At 44.2% G+C, this 23,594-nt stretch overlaps 1 protein-coding gene across 2 annotated transcripts in view; it reads left to right on the forward strand.

Moving 5' to 3' along the window:
- The window catches only part of Gnptab (N-acetylglucosamine-1-phosphate transferase subunits alpha and beta), a 69,059-nt gene that overhangs the window by 20,264 nt on the left and 25,201 nt on the right, over window positions 1-23,594 (forward strand). Inside the window, exons 2-7 of one of the 2 annotated variants that reach the window (XM_021640077.2) lie at window positions 1,637-1,722; window positions 10,178-10,297; window positions 10,798-10,839; window positions 12,737-12,942; window positions 18,201-18,265; window positions 18,599-18,733. In XM_021640077.2, the coding sequence (XP_021495752.2) occupies window positions 1,637-1,722; window positions 10,178-10,297; window positions 10,798-10,839; window positions 12,737-12,942; window positions 18,201-18,265; window positions 18,599-18,733 (654 nt within the window). The remainder of the gene's footprint in view (window positions 1-1,636; window positions 1,723-10,177; window positions 10,298-10,797; window positions 10,840-12,736; window positions 12,943-18,200; window positions 18,266-18,598; window positions 18,734-23,594) is intronic. The other variant, XM_060377873.1, reaches the window with a different exon arrangement.

The raw sequence follows: 23,594 nt of genomic DNA on the forward strand, positions 1-23,594 counted from the left end.
GGTATTTCAGAGATCATTTTCATAAATAGTATCATAGTTCATCTAGTCTCAGATTTTACCAACAGACCACTCTGATAGGTAGAGTTTGTTTACCAATAAACCATATTATGAGGAAAATGGTTTAGAGCAGTGGTTCTCAACCTTCCTTATTCTGTGACCCTTTAATACAGTTCATGTTCTGACCTCTGACCATAAAATTACTTCATTGCTACTTTATAAGTGTAGTTTTACTGTTGTTAAGAATCATAATGTAAATATTATATACAGAAAATTTAATATGTAATGGAGTCTTGACCCACAGGTTGAGAAACGTTGGTTTAGAGGGTGCTGTCCAGAGGAAAAGCTTCAGATGACAAATTTTATGTGTAAAAAAGTGACATTAATTTCCATGTAATTATTTATTTATTTATGGTTTTTCAAGGCAGAGTTTCTCTGTATGACCTTGGCTGTCATGGACTCTCTTTATTGACCAGGCTGACCTCAGAGAGATCTGCTTGCCTCTGCCTCCCCAGTGCTGGGATTAAAGGTGTGTACCACCACGCTCTGCTGCATCTTCTGGACAACCCGCTAGCCAAGAACAATTTTCTTAGCTTAATTTTTTGGAGTTTGTCCCATGGCAGACTATACAGAGGTGCTGATGGAGAATTGTTGTTTGTACTCAATAAATTGATATTCATGCAGTTTATACTACTGAAAATTGGCACATGAGAATTGATGAGACCTAGAACAAATAAATACCAAGTGGGGTGTTTGCAAGGAGGAACACTTCCTCAGTGCTCAGGAAATGGAGGGAGAAAACAAGATCTGTGTGTGGGTGTGTTTGCGGAGCATCCATCAGAAGCTCCTGCCGCACAGCCATCAGTGGAAGCCTCGAGTAGCGAGGACATCATCCTCCAGCTCAGGCTGGCCTTGCTGTTGATGTTCTGGGCTTTGAGAAGAACCCTTCTCAGGCTTTAAGAGGGTGTAAGCTGCCCTCCAGTCCTGCAGAACTTCTGCTAACCCATGCAAGGCAGGCTGGTTGTAGTCAGGTCCAGCTTCCTGTCCTAGCTTCATTCTTTGCTGGAGTTTACCTATTCTCTGCCTGAAAAAGCCAACTTCATGGAGCTGGAGATATAGCTCCGCGATTAAGAGCACTGGCTGCTCCTCCAGAGGACCAGAGGTTCAATTCCCAGCACCCACTTGGCAGCTCACACCTGCCTGTCACTCCAGTTCCACTCTCACACAGACATACCTGCCGGCAAAACACCAATGCACATAAAAAAAAAGTAACCGTTGAAAAATATAGCCCCACAGTTGCCCTCAAGCAACCTGCCCCAAACACTCTTGGCAGGAGCTAGCATTGTCCCTTTCTCATCCTCCTAGACCCCATTCAAACATAACTTCCTTGTAAACATTTTGTATTCCCAGACCCCATCCCAAGGCCAATGAGATCCTAAGTCTTCTCAGATGTCTAAGCTGAACAGTTGCAGCTTCTTTCCTGGCCCGCACGGGTTTCTGCAGGGCATGCATGGAGTGGGTGGACACTGGACTGCTCAATCTGCTCCCTCACAGCTGTGTATGAAGTGAAGTGGACTTTTTTATTCAACTGTTTGTTTTTGATGCACAAAAAGTATTGGTATTTTTCTTTTTATTCTAGGTGGTTCTGGAATGGAGCCGTGACCAATACCATGTTTTGTTTGATTCCTACAGAGACAATATTGCTGGGAAATCCTTTCAGAATCGGTAAGAATCTGCAGCATTCCAACTCTGCACTCGGATGGTGCTAAGCATTAATTTATCCATGTAGACTTTTCAGTAGAGGTGTGCCTTTGTTCTGAGAACTTCAGTTCATATATTTCAGAATATATACAGCCGCCTTAAGAAACCTTCCAGTTCATTCTGTTTTGTAGGTAAAAAATCTTGATGTCCACGAAATAATCTTGCCTTGCAGCGTTGAGTAGATTAGTTTGCAAGGACTCACTTTGTGTCTCCAGTTCTGGAGGTACAGGATATGGAAGCTAGGTAGCCACCACACAGCCAGGTGGGAGCATTGGCCAGCTTAACACGACCCTGTCAGCCAAGGCATGCCCATAGTAACTGCCAGGCTGGACCTTGCGCTTTCACCATCACAACTTGCTGCCTTTGTGAGGTACCAGTCACGTCAATGTCTGGGTCTTTCTCTGTTTAGGCCAAGCTTACTGGTGGAATGCTTATTCTTACGCTGGGAGATTTTATCACCTTGTAAGCCAGGTGTCAGAAGCAATTTTTACCCCATTTCTCCAGTACCCTACTTCCCTCCCTATGGACAAAATGAATCACGTAGGTTGTGTGTGTGTGTGTTTGGTCTAGAAAACTATTACTTATTTTAAATATTTATATTTTTTAATTGTGTGTTTGTATGTGGCTATGTGCAATTTCATGTAGGTACCCATAGAAACTGGAAGAGGGCATCAGATTCTCCCAGACTGGAGTTTCAGGCGGTTGTGAGCTGCCTGATGTAGGTGCTGGGAAGTGAACCCAGGTCTTCTACAAGAGCAGTAAGTGCTCTTAATCTCTGAGCCAATGCTCCAGCCCAAGCATTCACTTCTTGCTTTGTCTTTAGCATGCACTAAGTATGAGTGACATCCCTTCCTCAAAGACAAACTCCTTCATCTTTACCTTCTAGACACGGAGATGTATGTGTCTACTGTAACTGCGGTAAGGGAGAGAGCATGTAATCAAAATAAGGAAAAGACACCCATTCCTTAGGCTCTTTAAAGGAGCAGTTTTCAAAGACACCCAGGCTTCCAAAGACCTTCAGGGGCTCAGTGAAATAGAAGATTTCCTGTAACAAATGCTTGTGTGTTACTTTCTTTTTAAAAACAATATGCAGTAGTGTGTAAAATTGTTCACACTCTAATATTTTACCACTGCATTGTTTAAAGGGAACAAGCTAGCTGTATTTATAAATGCTCATGATGAAGCAGAACCATTGTTAGCTTGATTATATGCTGACCCGTGAGTATCTTTTTAATATCCTAGATCAGCTGTTCTCAACCTGGGACTCGAAGACCCCTTTGCGGGTTGAATATCAGATATCCTGCATATCAGATATTTATAATATTATTCATAACAGTAGAAAATTACAGTTATGACATAGCAATGAAAATAATTTTATGGTTGGGTCACCACCACAGGGGACAGAACTAAAGGGTCTTGGCATTAGGAAGGTTGAGAACCACTGCTCTAGGTGATGTTCACATTATCTGCACGTTGATTGCTTAAGTAAAAGCAATTGAGTCACAAGACTATCTTTTTCATGGTAAGTCATGTACTTTGTAGAGAAAACAGTGTGATTGATTATTCAGACTATATTATTTTTTTTGTCAATGAACAAGGCGATCTTGTCATTTTAGTGAAAGCAAATAATAGTATTTGTTAGTACTGATAACATTTGTGTTTTAAGGTTTATAGAATTCGCTTCCAATATGAAGACATTAACAGCTTTATAATGTTTTTGTGATTAGGTTCAGTCTCATCTCCAAAATCACACTTGTTAATATTATGTAAGATTAATAAAATGTATCACCATTTGGCAGATCTGTATGACTCGTTAAAGCTGTTGGTTCCCAGTGTGTGATGTTACAGAACCTTGCATTCAGGATTCAGGAGGTGTTCAAAGAACAGGAAAGGGCAGTGTGTTTCAGTGTGTGTTCAGATTCTACACTATGGCTGATTTTGATTTTAGTGTCAGAGAAGAATATAAACTATTGTCTGAAAAAGCTATTAAAAGATGCCCCTCCCATATCTGTGTGCTCGGGAGTTTTCTCCAAAAACCTTTCTTTTTGATTGGATAACCAGAGCGTCATATGTAGACAGATTGAAACCAGAAGTTATAAGATGCTAGCCAGCTTGCTTCTGTTATGCCAAACAGAAATTTTCAGAAATCATAGTGACGCCTCTTTCTAGATTTAGGGGTTGTTGCCTAGAAAATACAGCTTCTGGGTTTCAGAGATAGAGCTGTTGGTAAAGCACTTGCACATAAGCTCAAGAACCCAAAAGTGACCCTAGAACCCAGGCCAGTATAGTCAGGAGTCTTGTAATCCCTGTGCTGGGGAGGAGACAGGGAGCTTGCTGAGAAGCTCTAGGCCAGTGAGACACCTGACCCTGGCTGTCTTCTGGCCTGTGTGCACGCTCCCCTCCACACATTCACAAGAAGATAATAGCTGCATTGTTTGGTCCTGGGGCTTAAGCCCTTGTGCTGGCAGAGCAGTGATTTTATCCCTTGGCCCAAGAAACTTGTGGTTTTCATGACCAAAGCTAGCGACATTAACGTGTGAGGAAGCCCATTGCTTTAAGATGTCTTATTCTTTTGCAAACGTGGAAAGCACGAATAAGCATAACCTACGAGCCCAAGCCAGTGGACCCATGTAAAGCTGAGAAACATTGCCTAGCTGCAGTGCTTCTAAACTTTGTGTGCAGTGAAGGGTGTGAGCAAAGAGTCGTTCCTTCCCACCGCAGAGTTTCTGAGTCTGCAGGTGTTAGAGTGTCTCTGAGAACCGAGCTTCCAACCAGTTTCCTGAGGCTGCATGTTGGGTGACCACCACCTCATGAAAGGATTCATCTGAAAGCGTGACTTTCAAGCTTCCCTAACTTGCCCTTCAACAACAGTAGATCCCTTCCCCCCTCCCCAAAAAAGCTCAAAATTGTTTCTCCCCAACTGAAACATTTCTGGAACACCTACTGTATACTACAGTGATGCACAGATCATTAAGTCTCTGCTCTGAAGAAATGCCAGACTTTTAAAAAAGCTAACTTTTTAGAGAATATGGATATTTGAATTCAGTAAATTAAAAAAAATAATTATTTGTCCTTATTTTTAATTATGTGTGTATGTGGTGGGGGTGTATGTATGTGAATACAGTGCCTGCAGAGGCCAAAAGAGGGCATCTATTCCCTGGAGCTGGAATTACAGGCAGGTCTGAGGCATCCAATGTGGGTGCTGGGTGTCAAACCCAGATCCTCCATGAGAGCAGTGCATGCACTAGGCTTCTGAGCCCAAGCGGTTTTCACCAAACACTCTTGTGTCCTTTCTAAAGAATTCTTTGTTTTGTATCAAACAGTCTCTCATTACATAGCCCTGCCTGGCCTGGAACTTGCTGTGTAGACCAAGCTAGCCCCAAAACTCGCAGAGAGTTGCCTGTCTTATCTCCTGAGTGCAGGGATTGAAGACAGTGCACCACCAAACCCAGCTCTCTAAAGAATTTTTTTATCTTGGTTATTTATTTGTTATCTATCTCTGTTTACCTACCTTTGAAACAGGTCTCAATATGTAACCCAGTCTGGCTTCACCTTCAGGATCCCGCCTCAGCCTCTCAGTGCTGGGATTGCAGGCTAAAATCTGTGTGAATAATGTTTCTGCGATTGTGCAGGTAGCACTGAGTACTGTAATGTTTACTGAAAACCTCCATTGTTTTGCTAGTTTTTGAACTTTGTTTTTGTTGTTTTGCTTTTTCAAGACAAAGACAGGGTTTCTCTGAAACTTGCTGTGTAGACCAAATTGGCCCAGAACTCAGAGATCTGCCTGCCTCTGCCTCCCAAGTTCTGGGATTAAATGCAGGCGCCACCAGTGCCTTACTGTGGTACAATTTTTATTCATACTGTTTGCTCTGAATGAAAAGGAAATCCCAGTCTGTATGTTAGCAGCCAGCAAATATGTAAATCATCCACTGTGACTGATTTCAAGGCAGCCATTCCTTCTAGGCCTCTATTTCATCATGTGTAAAACACGAGTATTAAGTTGGGTGTCAATCCCAACTATTTAAGTTTGCTGTTTTTTTTCTTTTTTCTGCTGTAGAACTGAAGGTCTCCCAGGTGACTTTAGGAGTTACGTTTAAATAGTGATTTGAGTATAAGTGGTATCACACACATATTTGTCACCATCTCTTCTATTCTGAGTCAGGTTTCCTTCTCATGTGGAAACCAAGGTTACGATCTGGTGGTTATAGCTAAAGGCTCAGACTCATCTCTGCCATGCCTGATAGAGAAACAGCCAACTCATGGCCATGAGCTGATCATCTGATCTCTTTCAGGGTTTCAGTTTAACCCATGAGTTAAACTGGGCATGCGATAGCAGGCTCATTTGAGGAGCCAGTGTATAAATGACTCACAAACTTGAGTTGTTTTTTTTTCCAGCTGATTTAATAGAATCTCTTGATTCTATTAAAAACCATTAAGAATGGCTTTGCCAGGAAAACTTCAGAATATGCATATTTTTTTCACCCTTTCCACCTTTCCATTGAAAAGTGTATTGACTCAAGCAGGGTTTTTTTCTCTTTCTTTTCTTCTTCTCCTTCTTCTTCCTCCCTCTCTCTTTCTCACACCACACATACAACTTTAGGGTATAAAGACTTGACACGCAAACCTAACGACTTGTGTGAAAGCCAGCACCTCAGGGTTGCTCTGTGCCCTGCCACAAAGCAACAAGCACCCCAGACAAACACAAGACACCCACCACACACATCACAGTAAAGACCCATTTAGGAGGTTGGGAGTTGGAGTGACCTTGAATAAGTTGTATGTGGCTATGCCGCGTGAGATGATATTCATCAGAAACACACATACATGCCAAAGAAATTATAGTTCCTGGGGCTAAAGAGATAGCTCAGTGGTTAAGAAGACCACTAATGGTTCTTCCAGAAGTGTGGGATTTGACTTCTACCACCCAAGTGGCAACACACAATTGTCTGTAACTTTGGTTCCAGGGACTCCAACACACTTTTCTGGCTTATGCAGGGACCAGGGCACAGAGAGGGTACACAGACATACATGCAGGCAAAACACCCGTATACTAATAATAATAATTACTGTTATTTTAGTGAAATTACAGTTATCTAACTAATAGTACGAGGGACTATTCTAGACTCTAGGAGAATAGTGATGAACAAGAAGAGCTCATTAATCTTACCTATCTGACTGGCTGTGTAGTAGGGGAAGATGAAGTTCATAGAACTCAGCTGACCGCAGCTGACCTCAGAGCACAGCCCCCAGATCAGTGGCGGCAGCAGCATTAGCTGAGGTCTTAGAAGAGTGTGTGGAGGCCCCACCTGAGACCAGTGCAGTTAGAACCTGAAGGACAGAGAGCAGCAGCCTGCTTGTAAGGCCTCCATGCAACTGCCAGTTGCTGTGTGATACCCCAGACGCACATGCCTAAGTAAAAAGTAGCAAGAATCCCTTCAAGTATAAAGTGCCGAGGAAGGTGCCTGTTGTGAGTAAATTCTCTTCCAAGAGAATGGGGCTGAAGAGGGAGCGTGGACAGAGGAAGGAAGATGTGGCTACAGGTGGCATGAAAGAAGGACTGCAAAGCAGCCTGGGAGTTCTTAGGTGTACAGGGTGGGTGAGGGCAGGCAGCCGTCATGTCCCGGTAGTGATTGTGAGGCCTCGCCTGTGCTGGGGCCCATGATGATTGCTCACCACTGGGGGATCCCATGTATGCATCCTCGGTTTCCTGGGACTCCTGTTATCTCTCTGATCTCTGTTTCTAGGTACATTCTTCCATTTGCTTGGTCTTCCCTAGTTTCTTGGAAAAGCCAGATATGTGTGTGTCTCAGGGAACATGAAGATACCTTTTCCTGGCATATTTCTTCCTCCAGCTTCCAAACTGGCTCATTTCTTCACTTTAGGCTTTTTTCTACAGTGCCATATTCTTGCACTTTATCCCAGTGCTGAGGTTGGAGCCATAGGCCTCATGCATACTGAGAAAACACTACCACTGGGCTACATTCCCGGTAAGGCCATCCCTGACACCCCTATCTAAAAACGGTCCTTACATAGATAGGTTTTCTAAATGTTCTCATTTTCTCTGTGACTTTTAACATCTCTGGCTTCATATCTATTTAGTTTATCTCCTGTTTTCACTTGTCTAGAATATGAGCATCACATGGTTTGGGGTTGGGGGGAGCAGCGTCTTGGTGTAACCTAGGCTGATGCAAGATCATCCTTTCTTGAGCCTCTTAAGAGTTTTGGAATTACAGGTATGTGCCACGTAAGCAAAAGGTGCTTAAATTGTCACTTTGACTAATTTATTTTCCCACGAAGTAATTAATCCTTGATGAAAAAAAAAAATGTAGTTGCAGCCAGAAGCCTAATCCTGTGCCCAGGTGCAAGAAGGACAAAAGGACTGTGTATTTCCTTGTAGCTGTGACCCACACACCTTACAAAGAGGAGCTTAAGGAAGAAAAGATTGATTTATTTATTTTGGCTGTTGCTTCATAGCAGGGAAGGCTGGGTGGTGTGAGTGGCTTTGCAGGTGGGGCAGCTGTGCAACAGATAGGTGGATGAGGAAGCAGTGGCAGGAAAGCCAGCACTCAGCTAGTTGTCTCCTTTCCTGAATTTTTATTCAGCCTGGTACCCAAGCCAATGGGGGTAGCCTCTGAATCTAATCAAGTTGATAATCAGGTTTAACTGTCACAAAGGGTAAGCTTTGGAAGTTGGCCCTAAAACAAAGAAAAACTGTCTGTTTATTTGGAAAAGGGAAAGAACCATCTAAAATGTCAACACCCAAATAGACATGAAGTCTGTGTCATAGGTCGGAGTGGTGGTGGGGTTTGGTTTGGTTTGGTTTGGTTTGGTAAGTGGATGAGCCAAAGGAGAAACATCATTTTGGTGGGAAGAAACTTGAACAGAAACACTAAGGCAAGGCTGGGCCTCCTTTCTTATTTTGTGGATGGTTTAAGAGCAGGAGCAGGGCGGGGGAAGTGCCATGCTGGTGCCTCAGCTGGTAGCTTTCGAGCAGATGCTGACCACCTCCACGCCGGGTGCTGTGCTGCCTAGCCACTTTGGGAAGCAAAGCAAGAAGGCCTCCTGCCTTCTTGGACACATGTAACTAATAGTCACTTAACATATGAGAAAGATGTCAAGGGTTCTGGAGCAAAGAAAAAGAGAAGGGCTGGACTTGGAACATCCATCTGGGCACAGAAGGCCATGGCATTACTTAGGCTAAGACTTCCTCCTGGACCGTTAGGTAACTTCACTGTGTCTTACTCCTTAAGCTTCTGATGACCTTCCTATATTTGGCCACATTTGATCCTGCTGATCCTGCATTTGCAGAATATATGAGTGATTGTTTACCTAATCTCAGCTGAATTCTAAGACTACAGCGCCTACTTCTAGAAACTCTGTTCTCAGTTTTCTTGAAGCAAACCCACCAGGACGCGAGCATTAGCAGTTTAACCATCTGTAAAGTGCATGCGGGAGAGCAGCACACGTGCACTCTCAGTGTTGAATGGCTCTCACACCGACTTGTTCCAGACTTCCATCACCTCAGACAAAACCCCGCCCGAAGATCTCCGTTTGTGCTCCAAGGACCTACTTGTGTCTCGTAGAGTCTCCTCGCTGATCTTTTACTTGTTACTGCTATCGTCGTCAGCACTGTGTGTGTGCAGGATGGTGGCGGTGTCATGCCATGGTGCACGTGTGGAGGTCGGAGGAGAACACGCAGGAGTTCAGTTCTAGTTACCCTTCCAGGGATCAAACGCAGGTCTGAGGTTTGTGTGGCAAGCACTTTGAGTTCACCAAGCCATCTGGATAGCCCCTCATGTAACCTTTACAAAGGAGAGATACCAACCTCTTTACAGGGTGGTTGTGCGATCAAATGAAACAAATTCCATCAAGTTTCTAACATAATGCAGCTCACAGAGATGGTATTTGGCAGACACCACTCTTCACCAGGGGCTCCAGGACAGCACACAGCTGTGTCACACGTGCATGCTGTAGTCCTGTGGCCTTTTCATTGATAATGTCTAAATTGAAGCTCTTTTTGTTGTTGTTGTTGTTTGGTTGGTGGTTGTTTTGTGTTTGAGACAGGTTCTCTGTGTGTAGCCTTGGCTGTCCTGTAGACATGTCCATGTAGACATGGCTGGCCTCAAACTCACAGAGATCTATCTGCCTCTGCCTCCAACAGTGCTGGTATTCAGGTGTGCATCACCGCGCTTGGCTCTGATTATGGTTTTTTTAGACAGGATTTCTGTGTCGCCCTAGCTGTCCTAGAACTTACTCTGTAGACAGGCTGGCCTCGAACTCAGAGATCCACCTGCCTCTGCCTCCCAGGTTCTGGGATTAAGAGTGTACTCCACTCTTAAATGTAAGTTCTGCTAAAAGCTTTCCCCCAAATGTTCTGAAAACCTACAATTAAGCCAGAGGACTTGTTGGTTTGCCCTAGGCTCTGTCTGCCCATGCCAATCGATGTGGTTTACACCTGGGTGAATGGCACAGACCTTGAACTGCTGAAGGAACTACAGCAGGTCCGGGAGCAAATGGAGGAAGAGCAGAAAGCTATGAGGTAAATAAAAAGAAATCCGTGTACAGTGGGCACACGTAGGTGTACATCAGAGATGGGCGAAGTGATCACTCAGAGCTGGCTGGCCGTTCCCTCTCTCGCCTGGAAGATTTGCTCAGCGCCTCCCCTACCTATTTCTTTATAACCACCACCAGTGCAGGCCTGCTGCACCTATACTTCAAGATTTCCTGGTCAAGGTATAAGACTATCCACCACATAAAATGACTGCTGGCCTCATTCCATGCTGCAGAAGTAAACTATCAAGAAAGCATTTTAAGTGAACTTTATTGATTGCAGTTGGAGGCTCAGGGTTATTGATAGTATTTCACTGGAACATAGGACGTGTTTACATTTTCAGTGCCTTAAGCACTGTGACACATCCCACAGCCATATCAGATCTAGTGAAGGCACCAAGAAAGTCAGCATTGTAAAACTCCCTTGTTCACACTTGGGGCTCACACTAGCTGAGGCCTGAGTAACAAGTTGTATTTGCTCTTTATTAGGGAAATCCTTGGGAAGAACACAACGGAACCAACAAAGAAGAGGTAAGCATTTTGGTTTCTTCTCAGAGATAAAGCTTATGGATGTGAAGGGTCAAGATCATCACTTGTGGTCACACAGTGTCTTGTTTTGTCTTCAAGCTACTGCTCATATGCAGCCTCTCCCCTGCTGCCTTTGACACCGCAGTTAAGTGCGTGCATCAGAGAATGTGCAGTGCTCAACAGTGTCCTGCCCAGAAACAGAAACACTCTACTGTTTCTGTTCTAGCCAGCCCACCCCTGCTTGTTTTTGGCAAGGCTTGCACTGTCATTTATCTGTCCTGATACATTGTTCTCTTGGCCTCTTAAACTAATTATACCCTGCGTTTTGACTATATAATTCTGCCCATCATTAATTTGTATATCGGTCATCTCCCCTTATATTTGGAAGCTGTCAGGTTGTGTACATTTGAGGACCTGGATGGGGATTCAGCCCAGTGACGAACCAGATGTGCCTTTCTTGATTTCAATCATGCTTGGCTCTGATGATCCTTAAAATGGCTCTTGCTGACAAGCAGAAGCCTGTAACTGCTTCTTTCCTACTTAGGCTTTGAAAGAGGTTGTTTGTAGAGATGATCATGACTCATTCCTCAGCAGTCTTTTGACTTGTTTGTTTTTATTTTTTAAAACAGGGCCTTGTACAGCCCAGGCTGGCCTTCACACTCACTCTGTGATTGAGAAGAGCCTTAAACTCCTGCTCCTCCTGCCTCCTCCTCATGTGCTCAGATTGCAGGAGTGTGCAGATATACTCAGCTCACAACTGTCAGTCATAGTTCATGGCCTAATGTCTCCAGCCTTTTAATTCCTGTGTTGCTGCATTATTTTCATGCTTCGTACCCCTCAATATATTGGACAGGCATGTTGTAACTATACGTGTGTGTGTTGTAGGGATATATGTGTCCCTAAAGAGCTCTGAAGCCAGACTTGTTTGAGAGTGACAGATTTATGGTGCTTGAATTAACCCTGAGTCATCATTTTTGAGGGGCACTGATTGAGCCAATGGGACGGAATGACAGTTGCTTTCTTTTGCACTTCTGTTATGAGCTAAGAAGGTCGAACAGTTGGGTATATCATTGTACTAGCTGTGGTTCCCACCCATGAACTCTCTAGCCATGCTATGTGTGCATTGCCTTACTCAAGTAGAAAGATCTCCTAGTGCTCAGGGTAGACCTGTGTTACACTTACTGTTATTTGTATCATTGTAATGTCCTATAGCTCATGTTGTTCTCATTGGAGTGGGTAAGTTGTATTTAGTAACATGACATTATTAGCCAGAATTCCCTTTCTAATATGCTAAGAAGGGGCTTCAGTGGAATTTAAAGTATTAAAGTGCTTAATTTCCTTGTTTTATTTATTTTTATTTTTTGAGACAGGGTTTCTCTGTGGAGCCTTGGCTGTCCTGGACTAATTTTGTAGACCAGGCTGGCCTTAAACTCATAGAGATCCACCTGCCTCTGCTCCCTGAGTGCTGGGATTACAGGCGGGCACCACTACACCTGGCTGTTCTTAATTGCTTATGAATTTTTGAGTTAGTAAATTTTGGTGACAAACTTATTTTGTCTTCTTTTCTTTTTCTTTTTTTTTTTTTTTTTAGACATGATTTTACTATGTATTCCAAAGGGGCCTAGAATTTATGATTGATCCTCTTGCCTCATCCTTCAAGTAGGGGACATCGCACTTCATTGGTACTCTTGTGATTAATTTCAGAAGTTTGAAAACTATCTTTAAAGTGTGTCTTGTTATTTTCATTACATACTTATTAACAAAAAAAATTTATATTCTTAAGATTAACTGATTTAGTAAGGTATGATAACTTTATATAGGCCATGGGCTTTTAAAAGCCCTCCTCATTTAATCGTGGCCACAAGCTTTCCTGTGTTTGAGGTGTTGTCTGTCTCTGCAGTGAGAAGCAGCTGGAGTGTCTGCTGACGCACTGCGTTAAGGTGCCCATGCTTGTCCTGGACCCACCCCTGCCAGCCAACAGTTCCCTGAAGGACCTGCCATCTCTTTATCCATCTTTTCACGCTGCCAGTGACATGTTCAATGTTGCAAAACCAAAAAATCCTTCTACTAATGTGTCAGTTGTTGTTTTTGACACTACTAAGGATGGTAAGATTTTTTTCCTGTCTTTTTAAAAATTTACTTATTATTTTGTATATATGAGTGTTTTGTCTGTGTGTATGTCTGTATATTTCATACCTGAAGGGCAGACAAGGGTATTAGATCCCCTGGAACTGGAGCTGTAGAGAACTGTGAGTTGCCATATTGGTTCTAGGAGTTGAACCCAGGTCCTCTGGAAGAACAACCAGTAAGTGTCTTGTCTACTGAGTCATCTCTCTAGCCCCTGTGTATATTTTATTTTCATTATTATTTTTGGAGGTTTCGTTGTTGGGGGCTTAGTCTCTCTATTATGTAGCCCTGGCCATCCTGGAACTCACTATATAAGCCAGACTGGCCTCGCCTAATTCTCAGATTCCCTAATTCAGTGATCTACCTGCCTCTGCCTCGTGAGTGCTGATACTAAAAGTGTGAGCCACCATGCCCAGCTTCCTGAGTATTATTTTTAAACCATGTTGTCACTGATACTCAGAATAACAAAATTCTGAATGAAACAAATGTTCCCGTTTTTTAAGAACTGTCTGATAAACTAAAAATGTCCAGAGAAAAGCCAAAGAACCATTATTTTATTGTGCTATAGCAGTCTGTCATCTCAGAAAAGGACTGCACAGCATTTCCTCCATCTCCAAGCAGACACATCATACTGTGTTCTTATTCTATGAGGACCTTTGATCTGGTGCTCAAATAGTACCTTCTCCTGGCTCAAAGTCGTTCTGCAGGCTGGTTTTTCTTAACCGTGGAACATACCAGAGCATCCGTACTCTCTTTTCCTTCTGCTTCACACAGTGAAATCCAAACTTCTAAAGGGATAGCCCAGGAGGTGGGGACCTTTGGGAGATGACCAGGGCATGAAGGCTGAGTCTTTGTGAGTAGAATTAGCACCCTTTTACAATACAGACCCCAGACCCTAGCCCTTCCCCATGGGAAGTTAACAAGATGATACCTAACTGTAGTTGGGAAGAGGGTCCTCCCTAGAGCCCAGTTCAACTGTGCTGGACCCTGTTCTTGGCCTTCCTGCCTCCAGAACTGTAAGGCGTTCTGGCTGTTAAGCAGCTGCTGGAATTAGTTCCTGGCGTGAAGCTGCTGGTATCTGTAGTATATTTTCAATTGCATAGGAATTTATGGCATCCTGTGCAATTTATTGATTGAGACAAAACTTTGCCACATACCAGTTTATATCATGAAGAATGCCATGATGCTATTCCTAGTCCTGACATTATTTTTAGGTGGAAGGAAATTATGACCTTTCTGAATTCAAGCTTCTCCCCTTTCAAATGAGAGGTGTGGTTAGCACTCACCTAGCCCAACCCCACAGCCTGCTCCCAGGAGTCCAAAGCAAAATGGCTTTTTCAGTTACACTCACATCCTTGAGTTACAAAAAACGATGCCTTCTTGTGGCAGCTCATTTGCCTCTGGGATAAACTGGCTTTTAGAAAAAACTAAAAATGTTTTCCTCATTTTTTTTATACACAGATGAAATGTGTTTCTAGTGGGCATAGAGCAGGGATGTAATTCCTTCACCATGGGGTGTTCCTTTCGTTTTTGATCTCTTAGTTCTTGGTTGTTCTCAGGATACATGTATAGTATGTTCACTATGGAAATAGCTTGGGGTGGAGTCCTTGCCTAGCATGGACCTTGTGTTTGGTCCTTACATTAAAATGTGTCAGCTGGACATGACCTTTGTATTTCTCGTGTCTCACTCTTCAGGGAAAGCAGACCTATTCACTTAACAGTGTTTTATTAAAGCAGATGAACAGATGGCTGCATTCTCTCCTGAGTTGTCAAATAATTAACGCATAAGTAAATTATATATTTTGTAGAAAATAATGCTACAAAGAATAACTGAACGGGGCCGGGTGGGGAAGGAGAAGGCAGTCAGGGAAGGGGGTGAATGTAGATGGAGTGGTAGGGACAGGCTTTGTGAAGAAGATGACTTTAATGAGACATGAAGGTGGGGATGCCAGCAACAGGAGTGACTAACGAATTATCAGGGAGTTGAACAGCCATTGCCAAGGCTGTTCCTACAGCAGGAACGCAGCTACTGTGTCTGCGGAGCAGGAGGCCAGTGTGGGCAAAAGAAGGTGAGCAAGAGAAAGCAGGCCAAAGATGAGCATGGAGAATTGGGGTGGGGCGGTAGCCACATTGAACCCAGAGTTTTTTACCCATAGTTCAATGGGTGACCACCACAGCAACAGTCTAATTCATGTTCCATAAAACTAGGTTTGCTGTGTGTAGAGAGAATAAACTGAGAAGGGACAGTGGTCATAATCCAGGCAGGAACGAGTGTTCCTGAGAGCGGAGGAGTGAGGAGTATTTGGAGTCTGCCCATTTTGAAGGCCAGCCCACCTAGGTTTCTTGGCAAATATCTCTTGTGATGGTTGTTTATGGAACTGGTTTGTGGCTCCCACTTACAGATTGAACCTTTGTAGGAGACTGTATATTGCTAGATCTGATGAGTCGAAGACAGAAGCCACAAATTCAGAGAGTTGTTAGTCTGTTATCTAGGATAAGAAATCCCACTGGGCTGTGGTAGCACAACACCTTTAATCTGAGCACTTGGGAGGCAGTGACAGGCAGATCTCTGTAAGTTCCGAGGCCAGCCTGGTCTACAGAATGATTTCCAGGACAGCCAGGGCTACACAGAGAAACCCTGTCTCAAAAGAAAAAGAAAAATATTCCTGTCAGCATTTCACAAACACACTTCCCATTTCTTTCAAAACTTTGGTGTGGGGTTAATGGAGACAAGAACCGTGGCAAACCACTGAAACATTTTTGCAGGTTAGCTATGGCTGCGTGGTACACATCCTTCCGTCAGAATGGTCAGTCACAAGCTCCCCTGCTGAGTTTTCAGCCTGTATGTCTCTTATAAACATAAAGGTGGTGTGAGAAAGTTGTAAAGACTTTGCTGAGATTGTACATGCATGCATGTATTACCCAGAGGAATCTTGAATGGCCAAGAAGCACCTAAAGAAATGCTCAATGTCCTTAGTCATCAGGGAGATGCAAATCAAAATGACCCCGAGATTTCACCTTTCACCCATCAGAATGGCTGAGATCAAAAGCTAAGATCAAGTGACAACACATGCTGGAGAGGATGTGGAGAAAGGGGAACCCTACTTCATTGCTGGTGGGAGTGCAAACTTGTACAACTACTTTGGAAATCAATTTGGTGCTTTCTCAGAAAATTAGGAATAGTGTTACCTCAAGATCCAACCATACCACTCCTGGGTATATATCCGAAAGATGTGCCACCCTTCAACAAAGACATTTTCTCAACTGTGTTCATAGCAGCTTTATTTATAATAGCCAGAATCTGGAAACAACGTAGATGTCCCTCATCCGAAGAATGGATATGGAAATTGTGGTACGTTTGCACAGTGGAATACTACTCAGTCATTAAAAACAAGGGTATCATGAAATTTGTAGGCAAATGGATGGAACTAGAAAAGATCATCCTGAGTGAGGTAACCCAGAAACAGAAAGACACGTATGATATATACTCACTTACAAGCAGGTATTAGCCATATAACACAGGATAAACATGCCAAAATCTATAGTTCTAAAGAAGCTAAACAACAAGAAGGTCCGTAGGGAGGATGCTTAAATCTCACTTTGAAGGGCAAACAGAATAGACACCAGAAGCAGTGGAAGAGAGGAACCAGGATGGGAGCCTACCATAGATGTCCTCTGAAAGGCTCCACCCAACGGGATCAAAGCAGGTGCTGAGGCTCACAGCCAAACTTTGGGCAGAGAACAGGGAATCTTATGAAAGAAGCAGGGGGTAGAAGAACCCAAAGGGAACAGGGGCTCCACAAGGATACCAACAAAGCCAAACTATCTGGGTCCAGGGAATCCTGCAGAGACAGATGCACCAACCAAGTGCTCAGATATAGCCCATAGGCAGCTCAGTCTCCATGTGCGGTTCTGAGCAAGGGGAGTAGGAGTCTGACAGAAACTCAGTTGCTGCTCTTTGATCACTTCCCCTTGCTGATCCGGCCTTCCCAGGCCACAGAGGAAGAGGACCCAGACAGTCCTGAAGAGACTAGATAGGCTAGGGTCAGATGGTAGTGGGGAGGGCAACCCCTTTCAGTGGACTAGAAGAGGGGGATAAAGGAGAAGAGGGAGGGTGGGATGGGGAAGAGATGAGGGATATAAAGCGCATAAATTGTAAAAGAAGAAAAAAAGTTGGGGTCACTCCTGCTGTCCGGCATCGCTGCTTTTAGGGGCATGGCTGTCAGTGGTGATGACGGTGGTCTTGTGAGATCGGATACTGCTGAATGGCCCCAGCTGGTCTAGTATCCATGGTGTACAAGCTGGTATTGAGCCTGTGACAGTCGTCTGCATTAGCTCCCCGAGCGCTGAGCTTGCAAGAGTGAACTACCACTCCTGGCCCAGTCCTTGTGGACAGTTTCAACACTTCCTTCACTGCAGCCTACCCAGGGCCTTGTGCATGCTCAGCTGGTACTGTCCCCCTTAGCTACAGCCCCCTCCCCCACTGTTCTTATGGTGTGCTTGAGACTCTTGTTCATGGTTGCTGTCCGTCTTCCAGACTGTAACTCCGAGGACCTGCCTCATCTGTCCCTCTAGAAGATCCGAGTCAGAGCCCCCACCCTGAGATTTCCCGTTTTTATCCATACTGGATGTCAGCAGCACCTTCGCAGGGTCACCTGTGCCCTTTCCTTCATAGCCCTCTTGCAGCTGAGTGCCCACCAGCCCCAACCCTGTTCCACATCACCCGATGAAGCTAAGCCTTCCAGTGTGGGAAAGCTGCTGCTTAAGGGGCTGTGGCTGTCAGGCAGCTGCTCGCTTCTGTAAAAATCCCACTGCCTGTTGTTCAAGCTCCCTTCCCCAGTCTGGCTGCTGTTATTTGCTAGTTATGGTGTTCCTAGAGGATTGAGTCAAGTGATGCTTTTCTTTTTCTCATCCAGCTTTCTCTTATCTCTGGGATTTTTCTGTCATCCCATCATGTCTTCCTTGCAGTCTGGCTTGCCTTCATTTATTCCCACAGAGCACAGGCTGTGCCTGTACAGCCTGCATAAGTCTCTGCAATGCAGAATTCAGTGTTTATTCATACGCTGCTTCCCATTGTGCCTTCTTTGGTGAATGTGATAATTTTACCTTCTCTAATCACTTTTTTGAAAGCATGTATTATGCTACTTTAATAGCTCCCCAAATGCTCTGTACAGTGTTGTGCCGGAGAGTAAAGATAAGTATTTGTTAATCATGTGCTTGCCTCTTGTGTGTTGCAGTGGAAGATGCCCATGCCGGACTGTCTAAGGGCAGCAGCAAGCAGACAGTTTGGAGAGCGTATCTGGTATGTCACTTGAAGACTGATTGTACTTCTGCACTGGACCCAAATAAAAGTATGAGTAATAGCACTGTTTACCTTAGCTGTTGCAATGGAGTCCCAGCTGGCCTTGAACTTGCTATCTTCCTGCCTCCCTGTTGGCATTGCAGTCCTGTGCCACCATGTTTTGCTCCTTAAGAACCTTTTCTCTGAGGCATTGGTGCTAGTGAGTGTGCAGCTCTGGGGATATTCCTAATTTGATGCTCTGAGAGCACAGTAGAAGCACAGCAACTTCTGCTCTAAGTCTTCATCTGTGTCTTGATACGGGGAGGTAAGCTGAGTCTTTTCCCTTTCTTTTAGACAACAGACAAAGAAGTCCCAGGCTTGGTGCTGATGCGAGACTTGGCATTCCTTAGCGGGTTCCCGCCGACATTCAAGGAGACAAGTCAGCTGAAGACAAAGCTGCCAGAAACTCTGTCTTCTAAGATAAAACTGGTAAGAACAGAAAAAGAGCCACCGGAACGGCACACAGGCATCTCATTCCACGTGTGACCCTTCTGTTGTGACCCACTGCGCACTTTTTTCAAAGTTTAACCGACAGTTATAAAAGGCAAAGATGTACTCTGTCCTGTCACAGTACACTGTCAGAAAGGTAAATGTGTGCAGAAGGTCCTCATTGCTTACTCTGTTTTCCTTGACACTAGGTCTTATCCTACAGCCAGGTTGGTGTTGAGCTCGCAGCAATCCTCCTGTCTCATCCTCTCAAGTTCTAGTATTACAGATTTGTGCCTTCAAACCCAACTCTGAAATTGCTTTTTAAAAATAATTTGCTTATTCTTACAGTGTACATGTCTGTGTGTGTATGTGTGTGTTTGTGCTTGTGTTAGAGAAAGTCATAAAAGTAGTAAGAGCTCTAACCTGCCTATTTGTGAAAGCTTTCATTCAGAAAGGGGCTATACTTCTGATATCTACAGTGTTTGATAATATGAAATGCTGATTCAGGCGTTGGTGTGTATGTCTTACCCTTCAGCTTGGACCCTTTTTTTTCTGAGGACTGGCTTTGACTGGCTGGTGACTAGCCTTTTCTGAATCATTTGCCTGGTAGACTGTGGACACAGCCATGGGAGTGTATTTTCTGTTTCTGGTTGACCTTATGTCATGCTATCATAACATTTCACGGAGTAAGCATCTTTCTCTTAGAGGAGAGGGCGTGGAGTCCTTACCTCTGGAGTTGTTGGCATCTGGCTCTTGAAACTCTGCCACTAGGTTTAGCTTGCTTGATTCCCACTTCCCCTATTTTTGCCATTTAACGGTTTGGGAGGGGACGGAGAAGGTGGGGGTAATGGAAAGGGAGTAAGGGGGTTCTTACTCAGTACTTGCATTAGTCACTCCATCCCAAAGTTCCCTTTAACTCACTTCTTTCTCTTCTTTCACTGGGTTTTACAGGCTAAGATGCTTTGTATCATGTTTGTAAGAAAATGATGGTGTGAATGACGTCTAGTTTTTCTGTTTCATGTCTTGCCATAGCTAGCTTGCTTTCTGCATGTTTTTCTTCTTCCTTCCGCCTCCTTCTCTTCTTCATTTTTGTTTGGGCTAGGGCTTGCTATATAATCTGGCTGGCCTGCTATGTAGACGAGGCTGTGTTCAGACTTGAAGCTTCCCGTCTCTACTTCCCGAGTATTGGGATTACAGGAGTGCACCGCTGGGCCCAGCTGTCCCCCGTAGTCTTCTTCACTGCGCTTTGAGCTATGGTAGGCGTTCCAGAAGTGCATTCAGTTGCTATGCAGTACTTGTATGGAACGGCACAGTACTCAGCTATATTTGGGTTGAACTGTGGTTAATCTGCAGTTGCTCTAAAATAGTCAGAACATCTCCTTCTTCCCCTAAGGTGCTTTCAATACTGATTTGAACAGTTAAAGCCATAGATCAGCTTTTGCTTCTTGCCTTTTTAGTTGCTAGTCTCAGACCTACAGACACATGTACATCTGTCCTTTTCACTGACATCTCCTTTATATGAGAAGAATGACTTCCTTCATTCTGTTTCTGTAAATCCACATTAGTTAAAAAAAAAAAAAATTTTTTTTTTGAGGATGAAAGGTTTATTTTTATCCTACAGCTTATAATCCATCATGCATGGAAGTCAGGCCAAAAACACAAGGTATAAAGCCTGAGTCAGGAACAGAAGCAAAGGTAATAGAGGAATTGTGCTTGCTGGTCTCCATGACTTGTTCATCCTACTTTCTTTTTTTTTCCTCTTGATCTTTTTTTATTTTTTAATTTATTTTTTTGTTTATTACAATTTATTCACTTTGTATCATGAAATTTGTAGGCAAATAGTGGGAACTAGAAAAGATCGTCCAGAATGAGGTATCCCAGAAGCAGAAAGACACATATTATATACTCACTTATAAGTGGATACTAGACCTATAATATAGGATAAACATACTAAAATCTGTATACCTAAGGAAGCTAAGCAATAAGGAGCATCCTGATAAGATACTCAATTCTCATTCAAAGACAAACAGGATAGACATAGGAAGAGGGAGAAAATAGGAAATGGGACAGGAGCCTACCACAGAGGGCCTCTGAAGGACTCTACCCAGCTGAGTATCAAAGCAGATGCTGAGACTCATAGCCAAACTTTAGGCAGAGTGCAGGGAATCATATGAAAGAAGGGGGAGATAAAGGGACAGGAGCTCCACAAGGAGAGCAACAGAACAAAAAAAAATCTGGACCCAGGGGTCTTTTCTGAGACTGATACTCCAACCAAGGACCATTCATAGAGATAACCTAGAACCCCTGCACAGGTGTAGCCTATGGCAGCTCAGTATCCAAGTGGGTTCCATAGTAAGGAGAACAGGGACTGTCTCTGACATGAACTCAGTGGCGGGCTCTTTGATCACCTCCTCCTGTGTGTGTGTGGGGGGGCAGCCTTACCAGGCCACAGAGGAAGACAGTGTAGCCAGTTCTGATGAGACCTGATAGGCTAGGATCAGATGGAAGGGGAGGAGGACCTCCCTTATAGGTGGACTTGGAGAGGGGCATGGGAAAGAGTGGAGGGAGGACGGGATTGAGAGGGGATGAGGGAAGGGGCTATAGCTGGGATACAAAGTGAATAAATTAGTCAAAATTTTAAATGAAATTAGGAATTCATTCTGCTTCTCCATGTTACATTCAAGTGTGAATATTTCATATGCTGCTGCTCTTCCTGCTCCTCCGTGCTTATAGCATTAGATGTGCCCATGTGTGAGCAGGGTGTGCTGACAAAGATGACAGCTCCAAGTAGAGGCGGGCGTCTGCAGCTGTTCTTGGGTGGCCTGCGACGTGGTGTGTGCAGGCGGAGGTAAGGTGTGGTGGTGACGTGAGGTGGCAGCAGTTGAGTCTCCTTCTTCAGAACTGAGGTCCTCGGACCTTTCATGGAGCCATTCCCAGCCCCCAATTCTTCTGCTCTTCCCTGAGGCTCTGCTTTCTGGTTTCATTATGGTCTTCTGAGAATGGGGTTTCCTTTCATAGGTTCCCAGGCCATCTAGATGATTTTTATCAGATAGCTCCTACATGCCAGGGACTATGTGAGGGAGAACCGAGGGTCTTAGCATTTACTTGGGACATGAACATTTGCAGGTAGCAGTATAAAGTGCCCAAGGACGCCTGGGCTTTCGGCGCATTAGGAGTTAGATGGGCTTTGCAGCTTAGCTGGGCCCTAAACAGAGCCACTGTTCTTAGGTTGGGAAGAGAACAGCCTGAACAAGGGCTGCGCCCTTGGAAGTGGATAGTGCATCTGAGGAGTTTCTAGAATCTGGTTGCCACAGGGTTCCTGCGGGGTGGGCCTGGTGAGATAGGTAAGGCAAGATTGCTGGACCTTATCCTGGAGGCAGGGAGGGCTGTGACTGGAAGACGACAATCTAGCAGTCTTTCTAAGTAGGGGCAGGCGTAGATGTTAGACAGGAAGAAGCTGGAGGCAAGAAAACTAGTTCAGTCCTGCAAAGATATTCCTGTCCAAGGATTTCTGGCCATGGATGCCAGTGATGGGAGTAGTTCCTGAAAGATCTGAAAAATACCCAAAAGCAAATGTCAACAAGCTGTTGGGGAGAAGGAAGATGGGAAGGGGAGGTGGGTGTGCACAGTGAAGGTTGAATTGATGACATAGCCACACTGAACTGCAGTGGGAGGAGCTAGTTCAGTGTGGAGTTTTGCAGAACAGGCACATGCAGCGTGTAAGTGGGACGGCCGTAAGACACTGGACCTCAGGACCTCGGCAGCTCCCTCACGTCCTGCTCCTGAGCTCACTTGGAGGCTTTTGCTGAGGATTGTGGTCCAGGAGTCAGCCGGGGAGGCCCCAGCTGTATCCAGCAGACATCACAGGCTGCATTTTAGGACATCGTCCTGTCTTAGAATGTCCTGTCTTAGAACATCGTCTCTGTACCTCCACACAAGGGCTGTGCGCCACACTTGCTCACAGTATGCAGAGTCAGACCATGAGGGAAAGTTTGTGGGTACCATCATGATGCGCTCGTAATGATGGGCACTGAAAGAAGGGGGAGATGTTTATGTCGCCATTAAACATCTCTAATCTGAAAATCCAGAGTCTAAGATGTTCCTGAAATCCAGAACTTTCTGAGCACCAACACAAGTGTAAAACTAGGAATATATCCTCATACGAAATTGTTTTGTGTACAGAATTATTTAAAATGTGTTAAATTGCCTTTTGGCTATGTGTATAAGATGTGTATGAAACATGAATTTTATGCTTAGGCTTGAGTTTCATCCCCCAAACAGTTCATCACATGTATATGTAAGTATTTGGACTTTTCTTTTTGTGAGACAGGGCCTCACTCTGTAGCTGTAGCTAGCCTAGAGCTCGCTGTGTAGACCATAGTAAGCCTCAAATTCAAGATCCTCCTCCCTCCTGGGTGCTGGGATTGGAAGTGTATGCTATCATGCTGGTCTGGAAACAAAATAGGCACAGTGGCATGGTCGAGCATGCCTTTAACCCCAGCACCCAGGAAGCAGGGGCAGATGGAGCTTGAGTTCAAGGTTAGGCAAGTTCCAGGCCAACCAAAGACCCTGTCTAAAAAAAAAAAAAAAAAAAAAAAAAAAAAAAAGAAAGAAAGAAAAGAAAAGAAAACAAACAAACAAACAAACAAAAAAAACCAAAAACCAAAAACCTCTTAACACTAAAACTCTTCTGGTCCCAAGCATTTTGGAAAAAGGATAGTCAGCCATGTAATATTATTGCCAGCACACCTTCAGTGAAAATCTCTTACTTGGCTTTTAATGCATAGCCTTCCTTTTTGTAGATGAATCCACAATATGGAACTAACATTGGCTTTGGGACAACCATCAAGACATTTTAAAA

The sequence above is a fragment of the Meriones unguiculatus genome, chromosome 2 (assembly GCF_030254825.1).
Source record: "Meriones unguiculatus strain TT.TT164.6M chromosome 2, Bangor_MerUng_6.1, whole genome shotgun sequence".
NCBI lineage: Eukaryota > Metazoa > Chordata > Mammalia > Rodentia > Muridae > Meriones > Meriones unguiculatus.